We start from the raw sequence: 21,538 nt of genomic DNA, 5'->3' as shown, positions 1-21,538 counted from the left end.
GTGCACCCTTAAGTTCATAGCAACACTATTCACAGTAGTGAAGACATAGAAACAACCTAAATGTCCATCAACATAAAGCAGATTTGGTCCATGTATATAATGGAATACTACTCAGCCATAAAAAAGAATGAAATAATGCCATCTGCAGCAGCATGGATGCAACTAGAGATTATCATACTAAGTGAAGTAAATCAGAAAGAGAAAAACAAATACCATACGATACCACTAAAATGTGGACACGAATGAACCTATCTATGAAACAGAAACAGAATCATGGACACAGAGAACAGACTAGTGATTGCCAAGGGGGAGGAAGTTTGTGGAGGGAGGGGGTGGGAGTTTGGGGTTAGCAAATGTAAGCTTTTATATACAGAATGGATAAACAACAAGGTCCTCCTGTATAATACAGAACTATATTCAATATCCTATGATGAACCATAATATTTTAAAAAGAATATATATATATATATATATATGTATATATATATAAATAACTGAGTCACTGTGCTGAACAGCAGAATTAACACAACATTGCAAATCAACTATATTTCAATAAAAACAATTTAATGCATTGCATTAGTTTAAGGATGAGATGGTGGCAATGAGAAAGATGTTATTAGAGGCTGGAAGAATCCACAGGGGAGGCTGATAAGTTGTCCTTTAATTTATAGGTCTCTGGAACGAAAGGAGCCACATACAGATCTGATGGAGAGAAAACCATGTGTGTACATGTCCACAATAGTACCTAGGAAGAATAAGTGCTCAATAAATATTAGCTATTGTATTTTATTGAAAGCTTTACATAGATGCCACTTGTACCCCCACATCATATCCCCTTGCCCGCCTGATTTCTACTCCTATTCAGACACAACTGTAAGTCTAGGAACTCTGAGTGGTACATGGTTTTCTATCCATCAGATCTGCATGTGTCTCCTCCTATTCCAGATACCTGTAAACTAAATAACAAATTATCAGCACCCCCCCGCCATGGGTCCTTCCAGCCTCTAATAGCATCTTTGTCACTGCCCACTATCATCCCTAGACGAATGCCATGTATTTTATTTTGGCCCACAGCTACAGAGAGTAGCCCTGTGCTTGTTCAGATTTACCTCTGTTGATAGAGGTACACAGTGAATTCATTCTGCATTTCTATTTTCTTACCGGTAATATGGAAGCCTATTCAATCCATAGGCAAAAACAGTCCAGAGACATAAGGGAATGATTGCCCCCAGTAGCAACCCTTGGAGAAGGCAATGGCACCCCACTCCAGTACTCTTGCTTGGAAAATCCCATGGACAGAGGAGCCTGATAGGCTGCAGTCTATGGGTTCGTGAAGAGTCATTCACGACTATGCGACTTCACTTCCACTTTTCACTTTCATGCATTGGAGAAGGAAATGGCAACCCACTCCAGTGTTCTTGCCTGGAGAATCCCAGGGACGGTGGAGACTGATGGGCTGCTGTCTATGGGGTCGCACAGAGTCGGACACGACTGAAGCGACTTAGCAGCAGGAGCAACCCTCCTGCTCAAAACTGTCCAAAGATTTCTCTGTGGCTTGAACAAGATCCAAAGTCCCTGCAGTTTAAATAAGATCCAAACTTATTATCAGATCCTCAAAAAATGTATATAATATTGTCCCTTCCAGTCATTTTGATCTCAACTCTCATATTCTCCTGTCCACTCATTAAGTTCCAGCTGCACTGGCCTTCTTGATGTTTTTGAAACACATCAAGCTTGTTACTGCCTGAAGACCTTTGTACTTGCTATTACTTTTTCTGGGAATACACTTCCCTTAACTCTTTTATGATTGACATTTCATCAGTCAGAACTCAGCCCAAATGATATCTGAGATAAGTCTTCTTTGACCATTCTTTATCAAAAAAAAAAAAAAGAATGCCTGTAGCCTTATGTTAGTATGGTCCCTTTTCTTCACAGCACATATTATGATCTTCAACTCTATTAATTCACTCATTAGTTTGTTTGGACATTTTCAGAAATCACTACCAGAAGAAAAGTTCACATAGGCAGAGACTTCATCTTGTTTGTTCACTGATTTTTCTTCAAAGCCTAGAACACTCCTTGGTATGCAGTAAATCCTCAAGAAGTATTTATTGAATATAATAACACAACTCTCCAGTTTACAGATAAGAAAATGTGGATCTGAGAGTTTGAGTTACTTTCCCAAAGTTTTACAGAATTTCTTACAGGTGTGCCTGATTCTAAATCCTACTGCCTTTTGCTTCAACAAGTTAACTGTCAAAAGTGAAGTGTCAGACAGCAGGCAGGGCTAGGTGATGAGCCGGTATTGGATTCTATCACGGAGGCAATCAAAGCCAAAAAGACATACTGATCACACTTTCCCCCAAGAGCCCTGAATTTTCAATGGAACAAGATACTTGAGAAATCTACTGATCTCCCATTTTTGTTATGCTGTACAGGTGACGAGGATCAACGGAGATTTGTACTTTTCTACGCACAACCTTGCAACCTCAATTTGTATTTCCACCCAGATTCCCACAACTTTACAGAATGTACTGCTCTGAGTGCCCACACCTTACCTAATTTAGTGCCACCGTTTGTGACAGTTCTGCTTTCCCAGCTCCTTCCAATTCAGAAAACCATCTCTCCTCTCCTGCTCCCTGCTCAGGAAACTAGCACGCCCCACCCAGCTATCCTCTTACTGAACGTCTGACAAGTACATTGGCCCACAGTCCGCGAAGGGGCGGGGCTTCTGTCTCGGGGGCTCTTCAAAAGGGATCCGAGGTCTGAGCAGTTTCTATCCCTCTCCAGGCCTCCTTCCCCAAGCCTGTGCTTTCCTGCCTGCTTTCTTTTTCCTTTCTGGCTCAGCTTGGGACAGAGGCTCATTCCAGAGGAGCCTCAGGTCTTGCATTTTAATAGCAGTGATGGAAAAACATGAGAATGTTTCCTGGATGTACCAACAGGAACTGAAAGATCCCTTCAAGAAATACCTGAACAACACAGATGACTACCTAGCTTTGCTCTGCGGGCCTCGTCGCAGCCACCTCTTCCTCCCGGTGACTGCGGTGTATGCTCTGATTTTTGTGGTGGGGGTCGTTGGCAATCTCCTGGTGTGCTTGGTGATTCTTCGGCACCAGACGATGAAGACCCCCACCAATTACTACCTCTTCAGCTTGGCTGTCTCCGACCTCCTAGTCTTGCTTCTCGGGATGCCCCTGGAAGTCTATGAGATGTGGCGCAACTACCCCTTCCTGTTTGGGCCGGTGGGCTGCTACTTCAAGACGGCCCTCTTCGAGACCGTGTGCTTCGCCTCCATCCTCAGCGTCACCACCGTCAGCGTGGAGCGCTACGTAGCCGTCCTCCACCCGTTCCGCGCCAAACTAAAGAGCAACCGGGGCAGGGCCCTTCGCATCCTTGGCATCGTCTGGGGCCTCTCTGTTCTCTTTTCTCTGCCCAACACCAGCATCCATGGCATCAAACTCCACTACTTTCCCAATGGGTCCATCATCCCCGGCTCTGCCACCTGTACAGTCATCAAGCCCATGTGGATCTATAATTTCATTATCCAGGTCACCTCCCTCCTCTTCTACATCCTCCCCATGACAGTCATCAGTGTCCTCTACTACCTCATGGGGCTCAAGGTGAGTATCCAAGCTGGCTGCAACCCTTAGGGCGGCGTTCCTTCTCTTTTCTCTAACTCAAAGTTCTGAGAAACACTTAGAACTGGAGAAATTCAGAACTGGAAGGGACCTTAGAGAAAAACAGGGTGAACTCAGAGGGGAAACTCAGAAGTTAACAGGCTGGCTTTCAGTTGGACAGACAGTAACCACAGCTATAAACCACTTCCTTTAACTCACCTTTCATCATTCTTCCCTCTGTAACTGTGGTTCTCAAACCTAGGTATTCCTACAAATCACCTTGAAACTTTACCATGAGAACTGATGTGTGAGTCACTTCCTACAGAGAAGTCTGATTCAGTAGGTCTGGGATAGAGCTTCATTTTAAATAGCACAAGACAGCCACCCCTGGAGAGACTGTTTCATATCCTGTGGTCTCTTTCCTGCCCTCACCTGTTTTGCCTGCATTGAAATTTTCCTCTGCACCAACTTGGTCTGAATATAAAATAAACTATCCCTGTGTAGTTTATACTCCAAGACAGATATACAGTTTTAAAGTCAGACACTTCCTTGTGGTGGTTGCTTTGATCCTTTCGTGGAAATATCAGATTAAAATGCAAAAATATGGCCTGAGTGAAATCAACTGGACAAGTGGAGTTTGAAGGACAAAGAGGTAAACAGAGTGCCTAAAACAGATTAGAAGACAGTGTGAATAAGATATAGTTGGAATTAATAGAATATTATTACTTAGTTTGTAACATTTTATAATTAGAGTTTACCTTCATGTGCTCATGGTGATAAACTTCTTTCTTTCTTTTTTTCTGGATCTAAATTATCTGAAACTGTCGTTTTGTTTTTAATGAAAGGAGAAGTGAGTCTACATGATTCCTTTCCTGGTATATTCTGCATCAAAAATCACAGAGAGGAAAGCTAAACATGAGAGTTTTATACCCATTTAGGGAGGTAGTTATGTAGGAAATAGTCATGAGACCATTTAGACTCCCACGTATGAAGCTCACATATAAGATGCCTTCAGGTAATGTCTCACAATTCTCTCTTGGAATTAGTTTCTATATTTATAAAATGAGAAGTTTACATCAGATCTTATGTATTAGCACTCCTGATCACTCTAACAGTCTGTGGTTCCTTAAGAAAAGGAAAAGGGAATCTTTGAGTGGGAGCAATGTGAGTTATAAATGAAAGGAAAACAAAACAGGCATCACATTCACATTCTATGTTGTAAGATGGCTCTGGTACCATGTATTATGTGATAATTAATATACTCCCATCTCAGTGCATCTCTGAGAAAGTTGTGTGTCAAAAATGAGTGTCCCACAGGCGGTCCTTTCGAATAAATACTGTGCCTAAAGTGAATGGTAAAGTCTAAGGAGGAAGAACAGATTTTAAGTACATAGGAATAAATCTAATCATGCAGAGAACTGTGCCAGTTTCCTCCTGGTGGACTGGCCCCTGTAATTCCAGAGACATGTGTCAAACCAGACTAGCTCACAGTCACCATATCTTTAGCAAGCCCTGTGCATCCACTGTGGGGAAAAGTCTTCTGCATGATTCCATGAGCTCTATGAGAAATATCCACCCCAAATGTACCAATACAATCTCTACTAACAGTGAACAATCACTGCTACTGCTAAGTCACTTCAGTCGTGTCTGACTCTGCGCGACCCCATAGACGGCAGCCCACCAGGCTTCCCCGTCCCTGGGATTCTCCAGGCAAGAGTACTGGAGTGGGGTGCCGTTGCCTTCTCCGGTGAACAATCACTTGTCTCAGGTAAATTTGGGGGAACTATCTAACTCTGAATAGGAAACATGTTTCCCTTTCCAAACAGTTACTTTAAGTGTCACTTTGTTGTGTCGTCATGAATCTACTGCTCCCTGGTTATCAGGAGCTAGGTGATAGATAACAGCTAAGAAACCACCCTAGTTTGCTCTGTGTATGCAGTGCAACTTATAGCATCCTATTCTCAGGAAGGGTGAGGTGTTACCCAGAGGACATTGGAAAGGAACTATCTGCTCAGAATGTCTCTTCTATAGGAATTTAAAGACTTCTAGACTGGGAGTCAAAAGTAAACCCTAATCTGTGGCATTGATCTCAAGACCTTTGCACCTTTTGCTGTATTTTTGCCAGAAACGTCCCTACCACCCACCATCACAATCCTTTTTGCCTTTCTAACTCTCACTTATCCTTTAAGTCATACTTTACTCACACTTACTCCAGGAAGTTCTCCCTAATTCCCTAACTGCTTGATTCCCCTGTAGGTGCTCATGATTCCTAGTGATTTCCCATCATTGCATTCATCACAATTTATAATTCTATACTTGTGGGTTCCTTAACTTCTTCCTCTCCAACTAGACTGTAAGCTCAGTGAATGAATGAATGAGCCATTTCCTTTATTGTTGGACTTCAGCTTCTCTACCTTCAAAATAGGAGACATGGAAATATTATCTCAGAGGGCCTTTTTGATCTGAAAGATTTTAAAGAGATTTGATCAACTCTGATGAGTACTGATTCTCATGGCAAGTCTAAAGATATGATTGAGTCTGGACAAATGCCTTCAAAAGGCAGAAAACCAAGACTGATGAAATCCCAGGAGCAAGAAAGAAGGAAGGGAGCTATATGTGTGCTCAAAATTGACCACTCAGAGATTCTTCATCATTCCAGGACTCAAGTCTCCAATGAGCTGCTCTTTATGGTTCTAACATGATGGAGATGGAAAATAGTCAATCCCAGGGCAAGTCCCTTCCCATCTCCTCCATGCAGCATTAATGCTTTAACTAGAGAGGATGTATTATGAATAGTAACAGAATTCAGCCAGGGCAAACAGGACTGAACTGATTTTTTTTTTTTAACTTTACATAATTGTATTAGTTTTGCCAAATATCAAAATGAATCTGCCACAGGTATACATGTGTTCCCCATCTTGAACCCTCTTCCCTCCTCCCTCCCCATACCATCCCTCTGGGTCGTCCCAGTGCTCTAGCCCCAAGCATCCAGTATCGTGCATCGAACCTGGACTGGCAACTCGTTTCATACATGATATTTTACATGTTTCAATGCCATTCTCCCAAATCTCCCCACCCTCTCCCTCTCCCACAGAGTCCATAAGACTGTTCTATACATCAGTGTCTTTTGCTGTCTCATACACAGGGTTATTGTTACCATCTTTCTAAATTCCATATATATGCGTTAGAATACTGTATTGGTGTTTTTCTTTCTGGCTTACTTCACTCAGTATAATAGGCTCCAGTTTCATCCACCTCATTAGAACTGATTCAAATGTATTCTTTTTAATAGCTGAGTAATACTCCATTGTGTATATGTACCACAGCTTTCTTATCCATTCATCTGCTGATGGACATCTAGGTTGCTTCCATGTCCTGGCTATTATAAACAGTGCTGCGATGAACATTGGGGTACATGTGTCTCTTTCCCTTCTGGTTTCCTCAGTGTGTATGCCCAGCAGTGGGATTGCTAGATCATAAGGCAGTTCTATTTCCAGTTTTTTAAGGAATCTCCACACTGTTCTCCATAGTGGCTGTACTAGTTTGCATTCCCACCAACAGTGTAAGAGGGTTCCCTTTTCTCCACACCCTCTCCAGCATTTATTATTTGTAGACTTTTGGATTGCAGCCATTCTGACTGGTGTGAGATGGTACTTCATTGTGGTTTTGATTTGCATTTCTCTGATAATGAGTGATGTTGAGCATCTTTTCATGTATTTGTTAGCCATCTGTATGTCTTCTTTGGAGAAATGTCTATTTAGTTCTTTGGCCCATTTTTTGATTGGGTCATTTATTTTTCTGGAGTTGAGCTGTAGGAGTTGCTTGTATATTTAACCTTAAAAGCTTCTGCACATCAAAGGAAACTATTGGCAAGGTGAAAAGACAGCCTTCAGAATGGGAGAAAATAATAGCAAATGAAGCAACTGACAAACAACTAATCTCAAAAATATACAAGCAACTCCTGATTTTTTTTTTAATAAACAGATTTTGTTCAGATGGTGGAGATACTTACACAAAAGCTATAATTATAACTTGGTATTCTAAAGTTGGACTTCCCTGGTGGCTCAGATGGTAAAGTATCTGCCTACAATGAGGGAGACCTGGCTTCAATCCCTGGGTTGGGAAGATCTCCTGGAGAAGGAAATGGCAACCCACTCCAGTACTCTTGCCTGGAAAATCCCATGGACGGAAGAGCCTGGTAGGCTACAGTCCATGGGGTCGCAAAGAGTCGGACATGACTGAGCGACTTCACTTTCACTATTCTAAAGTTATACAAATGAACTCACAAACTATATAAATGAATCACTGGTAAAATGATTTTAATCAGCATAAACAGTTGATCGGGATTATCTGATTGATAATCAACCCCATGTCTCCCTTCACCTTTTGTCATACATAGCTAAAAGGAGTGGAGCAGCAAGACTTCTGAACTTCCTACAGAGTGATGACAATTTTCCTCTCCTCTTTTTGTAACCTCACTTTTAAAATAAATGTTTGGGGTTGGGTGGGAATAATCAATAGGTAAATATATACTTTGTTAAACATCTGAAGGGAAATGAAATTAGTCAACAAGAAATAATGCAGCATTTAATATTGGCTAAACAAATTGTTTGGATTCTATTCTGCTATGTTAACCCCTTTAAATTCTGTTGAAACCACGTGTAACATGTATAAATAGTCTGTTTCTTATTCTTCTTCTAGTTGAATAGTTGTGTCACTGTAGCCTAAGAAAGCCAAAATGTAAGTAATGATTAATACAGCCATGCATTTTCTTTTCAGTGCAAACTACACTCAAAAAGAAGCCTGTTCCTAAAAGGATTGTGCGAGCCATTTGCCAGCTGTTTGATTTAAGGAAACTGTTCCCTGGAGTAGAAAAATTTCTAATGAGAACTGTTGAATGCACCCAGAGAAGTGGCTAATAGGTCTTAATAATCTTTCATTGTTCTTGATTATAGACTGGAATCAAATAATGGAATAACTATCTTGTAATAAGGACAAATGTTTTAAATGGTATGAAATAATCAGAAACTTTAGTAGATTTAATTGAAGGTGAGTTAGAAAGATTAGTTTGATTTATTGCTCTAACCTTAAACACAAGTCTTTCTCTTCTCAGTGTATCTGGATCCTTATTTGTGTCAACACAAGTACAGCATGTGGGTGAGTGGTACCATGAGAAGAATCTCTAGAAGGGACTCCATAATACAGATGAGTGGGCCCACAGCTATAAATAAATATTTCATGAAAAATTTATTATGCCTTTTGAGTAAACTCAGGACAATAATCAGATTCACAATATATGATTTTTTTTTTTTCTTTTGGCCACACCACATGGCTTGCAGGATCTCAGATCCCTGACCCTGGCCACAGCAGTGAAAGCCCAAGAATCCTAACCACAAGGCCACTAGGGAACTCCCAGAATCACAATATATAATTTACTGAGTATCATTTGCCAGCCAGTGAGTTAAGAAGTCTACCTGCATTGTTTTCTTTTACTCTTATATTCCTAGGAAGCCCTTATTCTTATATAAATAACATCTTATCATCTTTAGTTCCTTCTCATTTATTCCTAATAATTTCACAATATTTCCCCCTATTTCTTTCCAAGATCTAGATGACTGCAAAAGGTCAAATCTGATGGAACCTTAGTCCCCTAATTTCTGAAGACACAGGAATATGTAGAGAACACCAATATATTCAAGATGGCCAGGTTTATTAATCGTCCATGCAGATACTTCAGGGCAGTGCAGCGTGGAGAGCTACCTGACTTTGAGGAGCATATCTGTCTTTAGGATATTGATTTGTTGAACTTTGGAGGCAACTTTTAATGTTCCTTTCTTCCAAGTCTTATTTAATTTTAAATACCTTCTCTAAAATATTTTGTAAAAACAGCATCTAGCCCAGGAAGGTCACTGATTCTTATAGAAGTCTAAGTCTGTTCCATTGTTCCACAGACCACACTAATTTTTTTTAGCTGGAACTGAAATATGTCTCCTTATAACTCAATCAATTGATCCTAATATACACAGGTTATAAAACAGGTTGAATTTTCCTCGCACTGATGGCCTCCTCAGTTTGTCAGGACTTTCCACACAGCGAAGAGGCAACTCCAACTCAATCTGATTAAATACAAGATGGAACATAGACCTGAAACATCTAGAGGGAGAGCTGGCTCTTGGGGAAGATTAATCTAGTAAGACACACAGTGACAGCAAGGATCTAGCTTTATTTCTGTTTCTTTGCTCTTCTGTCTGTGGTGTTGGTTTCAACCTCGAAATCTGCATAGCAGCCCATTGGTGGCTCCAAGTACATTCCTCATGGTGAGGAGGAAAAAAAACAAACAAGCAAACAACTCTCCCTGGCAGTTCCAATAAAAGAGTAAGAAAGTATCTGAAATCTCATTGGTCTCAATCATCCAACCACTCTGACTGAAGGATGACAGCTAAATTATACAGGGACTAAACATAGTTCTGGGATTTTCCTGGTGGCTCAGTGGTAAAGAACCTGTTTACCAATGCAGGAGACATGGGTTTTATCCCTGGAGAAATGGTCACCCAATTCAGTATTCTTGCTGGGAAATCCCATGGACAGAGGAGCCTGGCAGGCTACAGTCTATGGGGTTGCAAAAGGGTCTAACATGACTGAGCAACTAAACAACAACAACAAAAACAAATCTGTATCTGGAGATGGGATCATTCAGATTCCTATTAATGACTATGAACTGGAGAATGAATAAATTCCCTAAAGGAAAATCAGGGCACTATTTTTAAGAGAAGGGAGAATAAGCACTATATTATCTTCTAGATATTTGATAGTAGTTTATTATGAGTCCTTAAAGCTTCTTTTATCTGGCTGAACATCCCCACAAACTTGAAATACATAAAGAGGAAAAAAAATTCACAACTAGACGAATGATGTAGATCTTCAGTGCTATTGAATTTCAGAGGAAGAAGGTGATAATGGTCTACAGTTGCCATAAAAGCCTCCAAGGAGTAGGTGGCACTTAACTGGGTGAGAGAGGCTGTATGTACAGGAAATGTTAATATTTGAAATTATCAGATGCTACTTTACAGATCACCATATCTGCCAGTAAGGAGAAATTATTTTAACATCTAAATTCAGAAACATATGAACCTTTATGGATAGTATTTGTAAAATAGAGTTTTCCAAATTGTGCTTCTCAAGATGGTACCAGGTATTCCACTGAAAAGGGTTGGGAAGGGTATTTTTTAGTCTAAGAAACATTATCCCCTGAGAGGATAGGAGATGTGGGATGTGGAAGGTGGAGGTGGAGGAAAGATGATACACTGTCTCCCATGAAGATGAGTTATACTCATTAGCATTTGAGGCTCAAAGAAGATCCATAATAAAGACTATAAAGATCATGAAGCAGAAATAATACTTGTTTCTGTTTTCTACTGCCTATCCATCTCATAGATGTCTAATAATTATATAATAAATGAATGAATCAATGGAAAAGCCTAACTTTTTAACTTTAGGAAATTTTTTCCCATGGAATGTCTATTAATAAACTACAAAACAATGGTTTTACAGAATGCTGCTGCGTCGCTTCAGTCGTGTCCAACTCTGTGCGACCCCATAGACGGCAGCCCACCAGGCTCCCCCGTCCCTGGGATTCTCCAGGCAAGAACACTGGAGTGGGTTGCCATTTCCTTCTCCAATGCATGAAAGTGAAACGTGAAAGTGAAGTCGCTCAGTCGTGTCCGACTCTAGCGACCCCATGGACTGCAGCCTACCAGGCTCCTCCATCCATGGGATTTTCCAGGCAAAAGTACTGGAGTGGGGTGCCATTGCCTTCTCCGTTTACAGAATAGCATAGGTTAAATGAAAGTGAAAGTGTTAGTCACTCAGTCGTGCCCGGCTCTTACAAATCCCATGGACTGTAGTCCACCAGGCTTCTCTGTCCTTAGAATTTTCTAGGTAAGAATACTGGAGTGCATTGCCATTCTCTTCTCCAGGGGATCTTCCCGACCCAGGGATTAAACCCAGGTCACCTGCACTGCAAGCAGATTCTTTACCATCTGAGCCACCAGAGAAGCCCATAGGACAAATGGTTGCCTGTAACTTGGCCCCATCTATACAGATGAGTTAGGTGACCTGAGTCCAGTTCCACCTCCAACTTACTGTTAAACATTTAGCTAATTCTTACATTTCTCTGAGGCTTCCCTGGTAGCTCAGCTGGTAAAGAATCCACCTGCAATGCAGAAGACTCCAATTCGATTCCTCGGTCAGGAATATCCTCTAGAGAAGGAAGGGATAGGCTGCTCACTCCAGTATTCTTGGGCTGCCCTGGTGGCTCAGACAGTAAAGAATGCACCTGCAATGCGGGAGACCTGGGTTCCATCCCTGGATGGGAAGATCCCCTGGAGAAGGAATAGGCTACCCACTCCAGTATTTTGGCCTGGAGAATTCCATGGACAGAGAAGCCTGGCAGGCTACAGTCCATGGTGTTGTAAAGAGTCAGACATGACTGACTGACTTTCACTTTCACTTTACATTTGTCTTAGGTTTTCTTTTTTTTTTTTTTAACTTGTAAAATGAGTGTTAGACTCACACTTCTTAGATCTTAATGGGAGGAAAAACTATTTCCCTTTCTTTATCTCTTTGCATTTCCCTTGCAGCTGAAGAAAGACCAACACCTTGAGGCAGATAAAGTGACTGCAAATATTCAAAGACCATCCAGAAAATCAGTCACTAAAATGCTGTGTGAGTCCTCTATCTTGTAATTGTTTGTTTGTTAAAGGAAAGCAGTTATATTTGGTATGATTAAGTGTTGCTGGTATCAGATCAAAATTGTCTTCAAGCACAATATCATGTCCTGTTCTTCCATGGCTTACTCAAGCATCTGCTGCTGCTGCTGCTGCTAAGTCGCTTCAGTCGTGTCCGACTCTGTGCGACCCCATAGACGGCAGCCCACCAGGCTCCACCATCCCTGGGATTCTCCAGGCAAGAACACTGGAGTGGGTTGCCATTTCCTTCTCCAATGCATGAAAGTGAAAAGTGAAAGTGAAGTCGCTCAGTCATGTCCGACTCTTAGCGACCCCATGGACTGCAGCCTATCAGGCTCCTCCGTCCATGGGATTTTCCAAGCAAAAGTACTGGAGTGGGGTGCCATTGCCTTCTCTGACTCAAGCATCTAGGGCCTGCCTATTTTGTTCTGTTTTAAAGACCTCAGAACAACACACTAAACTGCATCCATTATAATACACTCTGTTCAGTTTTTGGAAATCATATCCACTCTCAGAGCCTTCAAATATCTCTTTTCCCTTTTAAAATGAGGAGGTGGTTCTTAACCTATTTTTTATTATGAGTTTCTTTAAAAGTATTATGGAAATAGTGAATTTTCCACTCAGAAAACACATAAATGAGCATCCATCAAATGTTTGATAGTCCATTTCAGAGGATCACAAAACCCTCTGATACCAAGCTTGGTCTTCATGAAATCTTTTATTTCCAGAATAAGAACAGCTGGTTAAGAATATTCTAAGCAGTCATTCCTCCTATGACATTGCATGATTTTATATAAACAGTACACTCTTTTATATAGATAAGATTTTAAAACAAAATCTAAGCACTGATCCACACTCGAATGTTATAAAAATACAAGATCCAGCACTAGTCTAACAAGATACTGATCAATTAGAGAAAGGAGGTTTGTGATACACTTTCCAACTCAAAATGTGAGGTTTAGAAGAAAAAAAAAATCTTCCAGGGTAATATGCATATGAAACATTCATTGCAACTATGTGATATATATGAACAACAACAAAACCTGTGAGGTCAATAAAATATGTCTTTTCAGCTCTACTAATCATCTTCTTGGAAATTTTTTACCACCTGTTAGCACCTGATCTTCTCTACCAAGCAATCTAGTCCCTTCAGTATTTCTCTCCCTTCCTTTATGAACATAATCTTTCACTAAGAGACTTGAAGTGTACTCACATTAAAGTTACAATGATAAAATACACTGTGAACCCTTTGCCTTTTGCAAGCAGAGGGTTTAATTTTAACAGGAATTTAAATTTTTAATTAGAGGAAATTATAGACAGTAGTAAACAGATTAGGGACATTTTATTCAAGGGTAAATTCAGAAGAATCTCCCAAACAGTCCTGAAACCACATAAAGCAGGCAGATCACTTACTCTGAGTATGTTTAGTGCCAATGGGAGACATATGTACTGTTTACTATGAAACACATCAAACGTGCTCATGAGTTCAGAGAACTGTAAAGTGAACACCAAAGTACCCATCATCCAGCTTTAAAAGTTATCAATGCATAGCTAATCTTGCTTCCTCTACTTGTCTATCTCTCCGTTAGCCCCTACAAGATTATTTTGAAGTAGATCTCAAAAGAAAAGGAAGGAAAAGTATTTTACAACTCCAGGAGAGAAGAAAAAACATACATATTTATATTCATGCGGATTAAATGCCCTATAGAGAAACTCTGGTAGCACCAATCTCTGGGGAACTGAAAATAAGAAACTAGAAGGTGCAACTTCCTGTGAATCTGTAATGATTTAAAAATAAAAAGTAAAAACAAACATAAAGCAACTGGAAGGAATTCTGTGCCCTAGTAATTTATAATAGACACATCCCCATTCCAATCCAGAGATGCTTATAGTATGTTTATGGTTGTTCAATCTTTCTCTTTTCCCTGACTTCTTGCAGAATTTTAAATGATTAAAATAATAAAAGCTTCTATTTTTTCTAGAATAACAATATAAATTCATACTGCACTTCATAGTTTATTAATCTATAACTTCAAAGAACACGGACTTGCTTGAGCGCAATCATTTTACTTATATATCCAGTTTGTGTGGTTACAACAGTCTACTGGCAATAATTTATATTCCACAGTAGAATGTTTTCTGGACTTTGAATACATTCAATACTATTTTAATACCTTAAAGGAAACTTACATTATACAAGAAATCTTGTACAATCATTTGGGAAACTGATTCTCAATACAGAACTTCTACACAGAATATAATTCATTCTTATGTTTACATATTCTGTGTAGAAGTTCTGTAGGATCTAGTGACCTTTAGGAAGTATAACTTAACAAAGATGAAGGGCAAATGCTAGCAGGAACTCAGAAGGAGTTGTATACCTCTTCTTGCTTTGACTGCCTTCTACTCTCCCCTTCATCCTCCTTTTCCAGTTGTCTTGGTCTTAGTGTTTGCTATCTGCTGGGCCCCATTCCACACTGATCGGCTCTTCTTCAGCTTTGTGGAGGAGTGGACCGAACCCCTGGCTGCTGTGTTCAATCTCATCCATGTGGTGTCAGGTAAAATTGTAGATCCTTTGGGTGCATCACAAGTGTTCAGGTAGCTGCAGCTTTTTCATCTTGCTTAGAGCAAGTAGGTTCTATCTGTATATGCCAATTTATCATAGAGATTTGCCACGCATATATGTATATATATATATAATGAAGACATTTGATTTTTATTGTATTTAAATATTAAATATTTACATATTATTAGGTATTAAATATTGATTAAATAGGTTACTGGCTCAAAAGAAATATACCATATTACTACATTAGACACTATTTTATGAAAACCCTCAACTCTAAATATGATGTCACAGCAGGAAAATGGTCTAAGGAATGATTCCTTTGGTTTTTCTGCCAATGGCCATGGGATTTATTTGGTTCTTATTTATTAAACATCCGTGTCCCTGAAACCCACTATTGTCTTCAGCAAGTGTTAATCCTCCTGAAAGCCAGCCAAAGGGCATTCATGGGGCATCATGTTCTGCTTTTAGGCCACTTTAATGCTGCTCATTAAGGACATCATAGACTATGTTGGAGAGTGATGGAAAGGTTGCTGAATCAGAGGGCCTGGATTTGCATCTCAGTACCTTTAATATTCTTAGCTATAAGCAAAACATGGATTCCTTCTTTCCCAAGTTTCCTCAGCTATAATATGGCAATAATGCCTGTTCTATACACACCACAGGCTGATGCACACTAAGTCACTTCAGTCATGTCCGACTCTTTGTGACCCCATGGACTGTAGCCTTTCAGGCTCCTCTGTCCATGGAATTTTCCAGATAAGAAAGCTGGAGTGGGTTGCCATTTCCTACTCCAGGTTATCTTCCCAATCTAGGGATCGAACTGCATGTCTTACATTTCCTGCCTTGACAGGTGGGTTCTTAACCACTAGCGCCACCTGGAAAGCCCACAGGCTGATGGTGAGAAGCAAATAAAATAATAGCTATTAAAGAATTTTTAAACTATAGTATATCTTTCTATGACTATCACAAATTTGTAAAGTAAACATTATCATCAACATTTTATTGTTAAAGAAACAGTTCTACAAAGAAGAAATTACTTGTCCAAAGGTAATGGGCAAATAGTAAAAATTAAGATTCAGGCTTGAGTCACCTAACTTCAAGTTCAGGGTTCCTTCCTCTTGAATGGAGCAAAGGATGGCCCCCACGTCTTTCGTTCTCAGTTAGTGTAACTGTTAGCCTTAAGTGCAGACCACTTTTATCCCTCTACCTCTGCTAGTCACTGGCTGGTTCTACAAGCTCTTTATCAAAGACAAAGACGTCATTATGGAGGAAGGATAAGAGCAATTTGTAAAAATTAAAGTTCAGATGTGCATAGAGCAATAACATTCATATGTATACTTAATACCATATATATTATCTGTTTTCTACCACCATGTTTTTTTTTTACTCAGCAGGGCTTGTGTAAAGCTTATACCTGGACATTAGGACCTTCCTCTGTGTTAAACTATTTATTATTCTGGACAATATCTCAAAAATGTTTATAGCTCTGATCTTTGTGGTTTGTCTGAGAAGTGGAAGTGTTTAAATAATATACACACTACTATATATATATAATAGATAACTAATAAAGACCTACTGTGTACCATAAGGATTCTATTAAATACTCTGTATAGGTGTATATGGGAATAGAATTTTTTAAAAAGGATATATGTATATGCATAATTGATTCACTTTGCTGTATACCTGAAACCAACACAACATTGTAAATCAACTATACTTCAATAAAAAAAGTGTTTTAAATAACAAAAATTATTCTTTAAAAAAATTGGAAAATACCAAGATCACATGAAGCTTCACTAGTTGATTACACTTCTCCAGAGGCATCAAGAAAACTATTTTAAGATTCCCAAGTTGTGTCATTTACAACACAATAACATTTTCCTATTAAGACATAATTTTTCCCTCCCCAACCCTACCAACCAGATGATATCTAAACCTCTTAAATGCTATGCTCAAAACACCCCCAACTTGCCTTCCGACCCTCAGATTATAGTATTTTCAATTCATAAGCCATATACTTTCCAAGTTGGTGAATTAGGGGTTTCTGCACATCCTGCATTATTCTTGCACAATAAGTGTTCCCGTCTCAGTACACTGGTGCATGCTGTGCCTTCTACCTCTCTTCCACTCCTCTCTTGAGACCCCCTCCTCTCTTCTCCAGTGTCTCCTACCCATTTCATGGTCTGGTTAGAGTCCAGTCACCCCCATTATTATGGAGATGATTTGTCATGATCATTAGTGTTCTTGTGCTTAATGTGAATTTCCATAACATGACTGTTAGTATCACATATTTTGCTCTTGTCTTAACAGATATTGTTAGGTATCATCCTCTTGTTAATTACTGAAATCAGGCATAAATCTTATCTCTGTAATACTGTTCTAGATCCTTGGAGAACAAAGTCTAAATCCACTACCTTCCAGTGGGCCTCAAAGTCACATAATAAAAGTTCAATCAGTATTTCTTTATTGAACAAATTAACAGTGTACAGAAATGCACCCCCCACCCCTACAGGTCCACAGACATTCCTTCCTGGGTTTCCTAGATAGCTCAGTGGTAAACAATTTCCTGTAATGCAGGAAACCTGGGTTAGATCTCTGGGTCAGGAAGATCCTATGGAGGAGGGCCTGGCAACCCACTCCAGTATTTTTGCCTGGGAAATCCCATGGACAGGGGAGACTGGCGGGCTGTAGTCCATACGGTCGCAGAAGAGTCAGACAGGGCTTTGCGACTAAACGACATTTCTCTGTGCCCAATTGTGTCCACAGGCAAATGGCTCTGTATGTGTCTTGAACTATGTAAATGAGAATGACAATGAACGTGTTGAGGATAGCATCTATCATTTGTATCTTCTGTGGATAGTACCTCAACTTTATCCTCACAATAATCCGGGGAGGTGGGTTAAAATGGTGTTATCATCTCCATTTTACAAAGAACAAGAAATTGAAGTGCCAGTTCTGTCCAGGGTCACAGAATAAGCAAGGGCCAAGATCAGAAACTTAAGTCCTCTGATTCTTCAGGCTCCATGGGCCTTGAGGAAATAAAATAGGATATGGTAACAAATGAAAAGTGTGTATCAACCAAGAAAATGGCAATGTGTAAGGCATTTGGTGGAGAAAACAAATGGAAAACAATACAAGAATTCATTAAGGTTGGAAATAAGGTGGGAAGAGACATCAAGGGGAAGGAATTGGCAGGAAAAGGACACTGGGGAATGCTTCTTTGAAGAGCTATTTGGCATCATAAGGAGTCTTAACAGAGATTATGCCTTGACTGATTTACTATTCCTCCATTACTTGCAGTTTCAAATGATAGACTGAAGCATAAGATAAAAACATCTCTTTCTTCTGATACTTAAGCATCTCTCATTAATGCTATGGGAACATGTTCTTTAATTAAACAAGTGGGGATCAAAGGAAGTTGCTGAACATCTCAGAGAGATCCCATTCCAGCTTAAATTTTTCCGAGACTCTTTAATCTTTCTAGGTTTGGTTCCTAAAGTACACAGATGGTAGTTCTGTTCAGAGCATTTTGTATTCTCAATTAGTCTTGTATGTACTATCACTTCCAAAAGAGGCAATCAAAGGGATGTGAGGCCTTTATTAAATATTTATGCTTCTCCGTGTGGTGCTTCCCCCTCAGTTTTTCCTCAGCCTGTCTCTTAATCCTCTGCATTCCAGGTGTCTTCTTCTACCTGAGCTCAGCGGTCAACCCCATTATCTACAACCTGCTCTCTCACCGCTTCCAAGCAGCATTCCGGACTGTGATCCCCCCTTCCTGCCAACAGCAGCACTCCCATAACCACTCACCGGGGCCGTCTATGCAGCGGAACATCTTCCTGACAGAGTGCCACCTTGTGGAGCTGACTGAGGACGTAGCTCCCCAGTTCCCTCGTCAGCTGTCCGTCCTCAGCTCACAGCTCCCCACAGCCCTCTGTACTGGACAGGCGCCAAGAAAGGAGCTCGCAAAGAGCTGACATCCCTGTGGTTCTGTATTCTGGAGGGGTGGGGGGATGTCCCATAATTTACGCCTTCTTATATGATATGAAGGAGGTAAAATGACTCTTGGAACTTACATATCCAATTCTAGTTTTTTCCCCAACAAATGTGAAAATTGCTACTTAAATCTTGATTTAAAACCCAGAACCTCTTGATTTTTAGTTAGCATTCCACTGTCTTAACTGCTTCATGCCCTTCACTAGTTCATGCAAAGAGCATGACTAACACGTCATAGCACCTATACATTGAGTCATTCTCACAATTGGGAATGATTTGTCTTGCTATTCACACTCTGAGTCAGGCTGGCATTCTTACAACCAGTGGTCCCTATGAGCCACAGAGGGAGACATGGAAATGCTGTTAATGTAATTTGAGGGGCCCATGCCAGCTCTTCCACAGCAATCTGTCTACCCTGCTTCATACTGTTCAATTACAATGTGATTCCTTGCAGTCCTGAAGCCTTTGAGTTAAAGAGTCCTGATAACATAAGAATGCTCTTCAGAATTATTATTATTCCCACCATTCTATTAATGATCCGCAAGTCATTATCAGTCATTCCTCACCAGGGATGAAATCAGATACAAGTTCTACTTGGAGAAGAATGGGAAGAAAGAGAATATGGTGGAAGGTCCAAAGAGTCAACCTACACTACTTATTTGTTTTCATCATTTGGTCTAGACCTGGATTTCTATTAACTTGTGTCATAAATCGATGTATGTCTACTGTCTAATAAAAAGGACAAGTCAACTGATTACTACTGGTCTCAAACTCACGACTTTTCCTACTCAATCCTTCATTGTCTCTATAGCCCTCATCACTCCTACAGTGGCCGCCATTGCATCGTCACAACTACTACACACTTCTACTCAAGTTCAATTACTTGCTCTTATGAAGTCACACCCCAGTTTCCCCAGCTGCATATGTTTGCTTACAGAATGCTCTCTATACCTCCAATCTTCATCAGATGTGATCCTACCCATTCTTCAATATCTAGCTCATTGTGTTACCTCTTCCATAAAGCCTTGCTTGATTTATTCAAATAAGAGTATAATCTGACTTTTCTATCAGTTTATGTATCTTAAGCGTTTCCTTCAGCCTGCTTTGTATTTCCATGATTTATATTCTTGCTTTGCTAGAATGTAGATTTGTCAAAGACATGAAGTATCCTGTGTTCCTTTTTGCTGTTACTGGAGTCCTGACAATATATCAGTCACAATAAATACATAGTAAATAAGTTGACCTCACATTCCGACATACTGAGCCAAAAAATCGCTCCACAGGAAACCATGTTAAAGAGCTGAAAGACCAAGATTCTGTTTCTGACAGGGACATCTGACCTTCAGTTGGCCATTTAATCAGCTGTGATTATAATGGCATGCCTGCTGTGTCTGCAGTGTGAGAAGACTCTTCTCTGCCCCAGGCCTTACTGAGGCTGAAACAAGCAAGCTCCAGCTTTCAGTCTGAATTTTCCCCAAGTTGAACAGACCATTCTACTAATAAATGAGGATATTGGTCTCTGACATTATTTTCTAACTGAACAGTCATCTTCAAAGTAATTCAATATATTTTTTAAATCTCTTAGCTAATTACAAGCCAACTTTAATGAATCTGAATTCTTAGTGATGCTTTATGTTGGTGAGCAAAAATTCTCTGGACATTTAAGGATTAAGTTGAAAAGACTCAACAAAAGAAAAACCTCAAGAACCGGACAATTGCGTTTCTTTCTTGACTTTTGAAGGTCTAATACAATTACTGTCTTTAACATCAACTCCAAAAGAAACAATACTAAAACTGAAGCTAGTAATCTGGTTGTTTGATTAAAACTTTAGTCTCTTTTTTAAAATCCTCATTTTCCTTTCTTCTCTTAAAGATGTAAAAATCAAAAAATGATTATTAATTCTTTCATTCAACAAATTTTCAGAACCCATTAGGTAATGGGCATTGTGGCATCACCTCACCTTTAAATTATTTATCTAGTAGAAGAAATGATTTTTTTTTGAAAATCATTACACAGTTGTTTAAATCTAATTGTGAAGTGTGCCACAAAATCCAAATATAAGCACTGTGGGACTATATATAAAAAAACAGTGTTTGATCAAGTCAGAGAGCAATAGGTTTAACTAAACATAACACTAAAAAAGGAGGGAAAAGTGTTAAGGCTTTGTCTATAGAGACATACATACATATGCACATATATACATACAGGAAGCTTATATTTCCTATAATATAAGGAATATTTCCTTCAATAAAAGTTGAAGTCCTAGAGTTACCTTATATAATAGTTGACACAAAATTAGTAGAATAAAGGGAGAAACTAAAACTTAAATTGTTCAGTGTTACTCAGTAGTGCACCTCATCATCTCTTGAGTTCCTTGTGATTCCTGAATTTTAGGATAATGATAGAAGAGGCCAGATAGTAAACACAATTAACAAAGTATTGGCAATTCAACTCTACTTCAATGACACAGTGATTTTTGAGCTCTCTAGTGATTTACAAACTTAGTGAACAGAAACAAAGATATTCAGAATGTTGCTTGCCAAATTAGTTTGGCCCAAAGAGATAGCAGTGATTATTAATCTGAGACCCATGGAAAAGTTTCAGGAGATAC

The 21,538-nt window shown here is 39.6% G+C and overlaps 1 protein-coding gene and 1 long non-coding RNA gene across 35 annotated transcripts in view; one reads left to right on the top strand and one right to left on the bottom strand.

The window, feature by feature from the left end:
• LOC147369714 (uncharacterized) overlaps positions 1-21,538 on the bottom strand; it is a 694,358-nt gene that overhangs the window by 304,609 nt on the left and 368,211 nt on the right. The gene's annotated exons all lie outside the window — the stretch shown is intronic.
• On the top strand, positions 2,749-20,020 carry NMUR2 (neuromedin U receptor 2). 5 transcript variants are annotated; one of them, XM_086412543.1, is made up of 4 exons: positions 2,756-3,620; positions 12,257-12,341; positions 14,797-14,922; positions 18,612-20,020. In XM_086412543.1, exons 1-4 carry the CDS (start codon positions 2,904-2,906, stop codon positions 18,905-18,907), a joined length of 1,224 nt encoding a protein of 407 aa, XP_086268669.1. In that variant the 5' UTR covers positions 2,756-2,903; the 3' UTR covers positions 18,908-20,020. The 5 variants fall into 5 exon arrangements, with proteins under 5 accessions (XP_086268668.1, XP_086268669.1, XP_086268667.1 ...); XM_086412541.1 differs by lacking the exon at positions 14,797-14,922 and having other exon boundaries at positions 2,769-3,620; XM_086412542.1 differs by lacking the exons at positions 12,257-12,341; positions 14,797-14,922; positions 18,612-20,020 and adding an exon at positions 11,169-12,095 and having other exon boundaries at positions 2,749-3,620.

The sequence above is a fragment of the Bos grunniens genome, chromosome 7 (assembly GCF_055505025.1).
Source record: "Bos grunniens cultivar Pamir isolate PY7600 chromosome 7, Bosgru_T2T1.0, whole genome shotgun sequence".
NCBI lineage: Eukaryota > Metazoa > Chordata > Mammalia > Artiodactyla > Bovidae > Bos > Bos grunniens.
This window is presented reverse-complemented; position numbering and strand designations above follow the sequence as displayed.

Excerpts from the sequence above, each read along its gene's own strand:
- NMUR2 (XM_086412543.1), top strand. The coding sequence starts at position 2,904 with ATGGAAAAACATGAGAATGTTTCCTGGATGTACCAACAGGAACTGAAA. Across the intron at positions 12,342-14,796 it reads ATCAGTCACTAAAATGCTGT|TTGTCTTGGTCTTAGTGTTT; the intron begins GTGAGTCCTCTA and ends CTCCTTTTCCAG. Across the intron at positions 14,923-18,611 it reads TCTCATCCATGTGGTGTCAG|GTGTCTTCTTCTACCTGAGC; the intron begins GTAAAATTGTAG and ends TCTGCATTCCAG.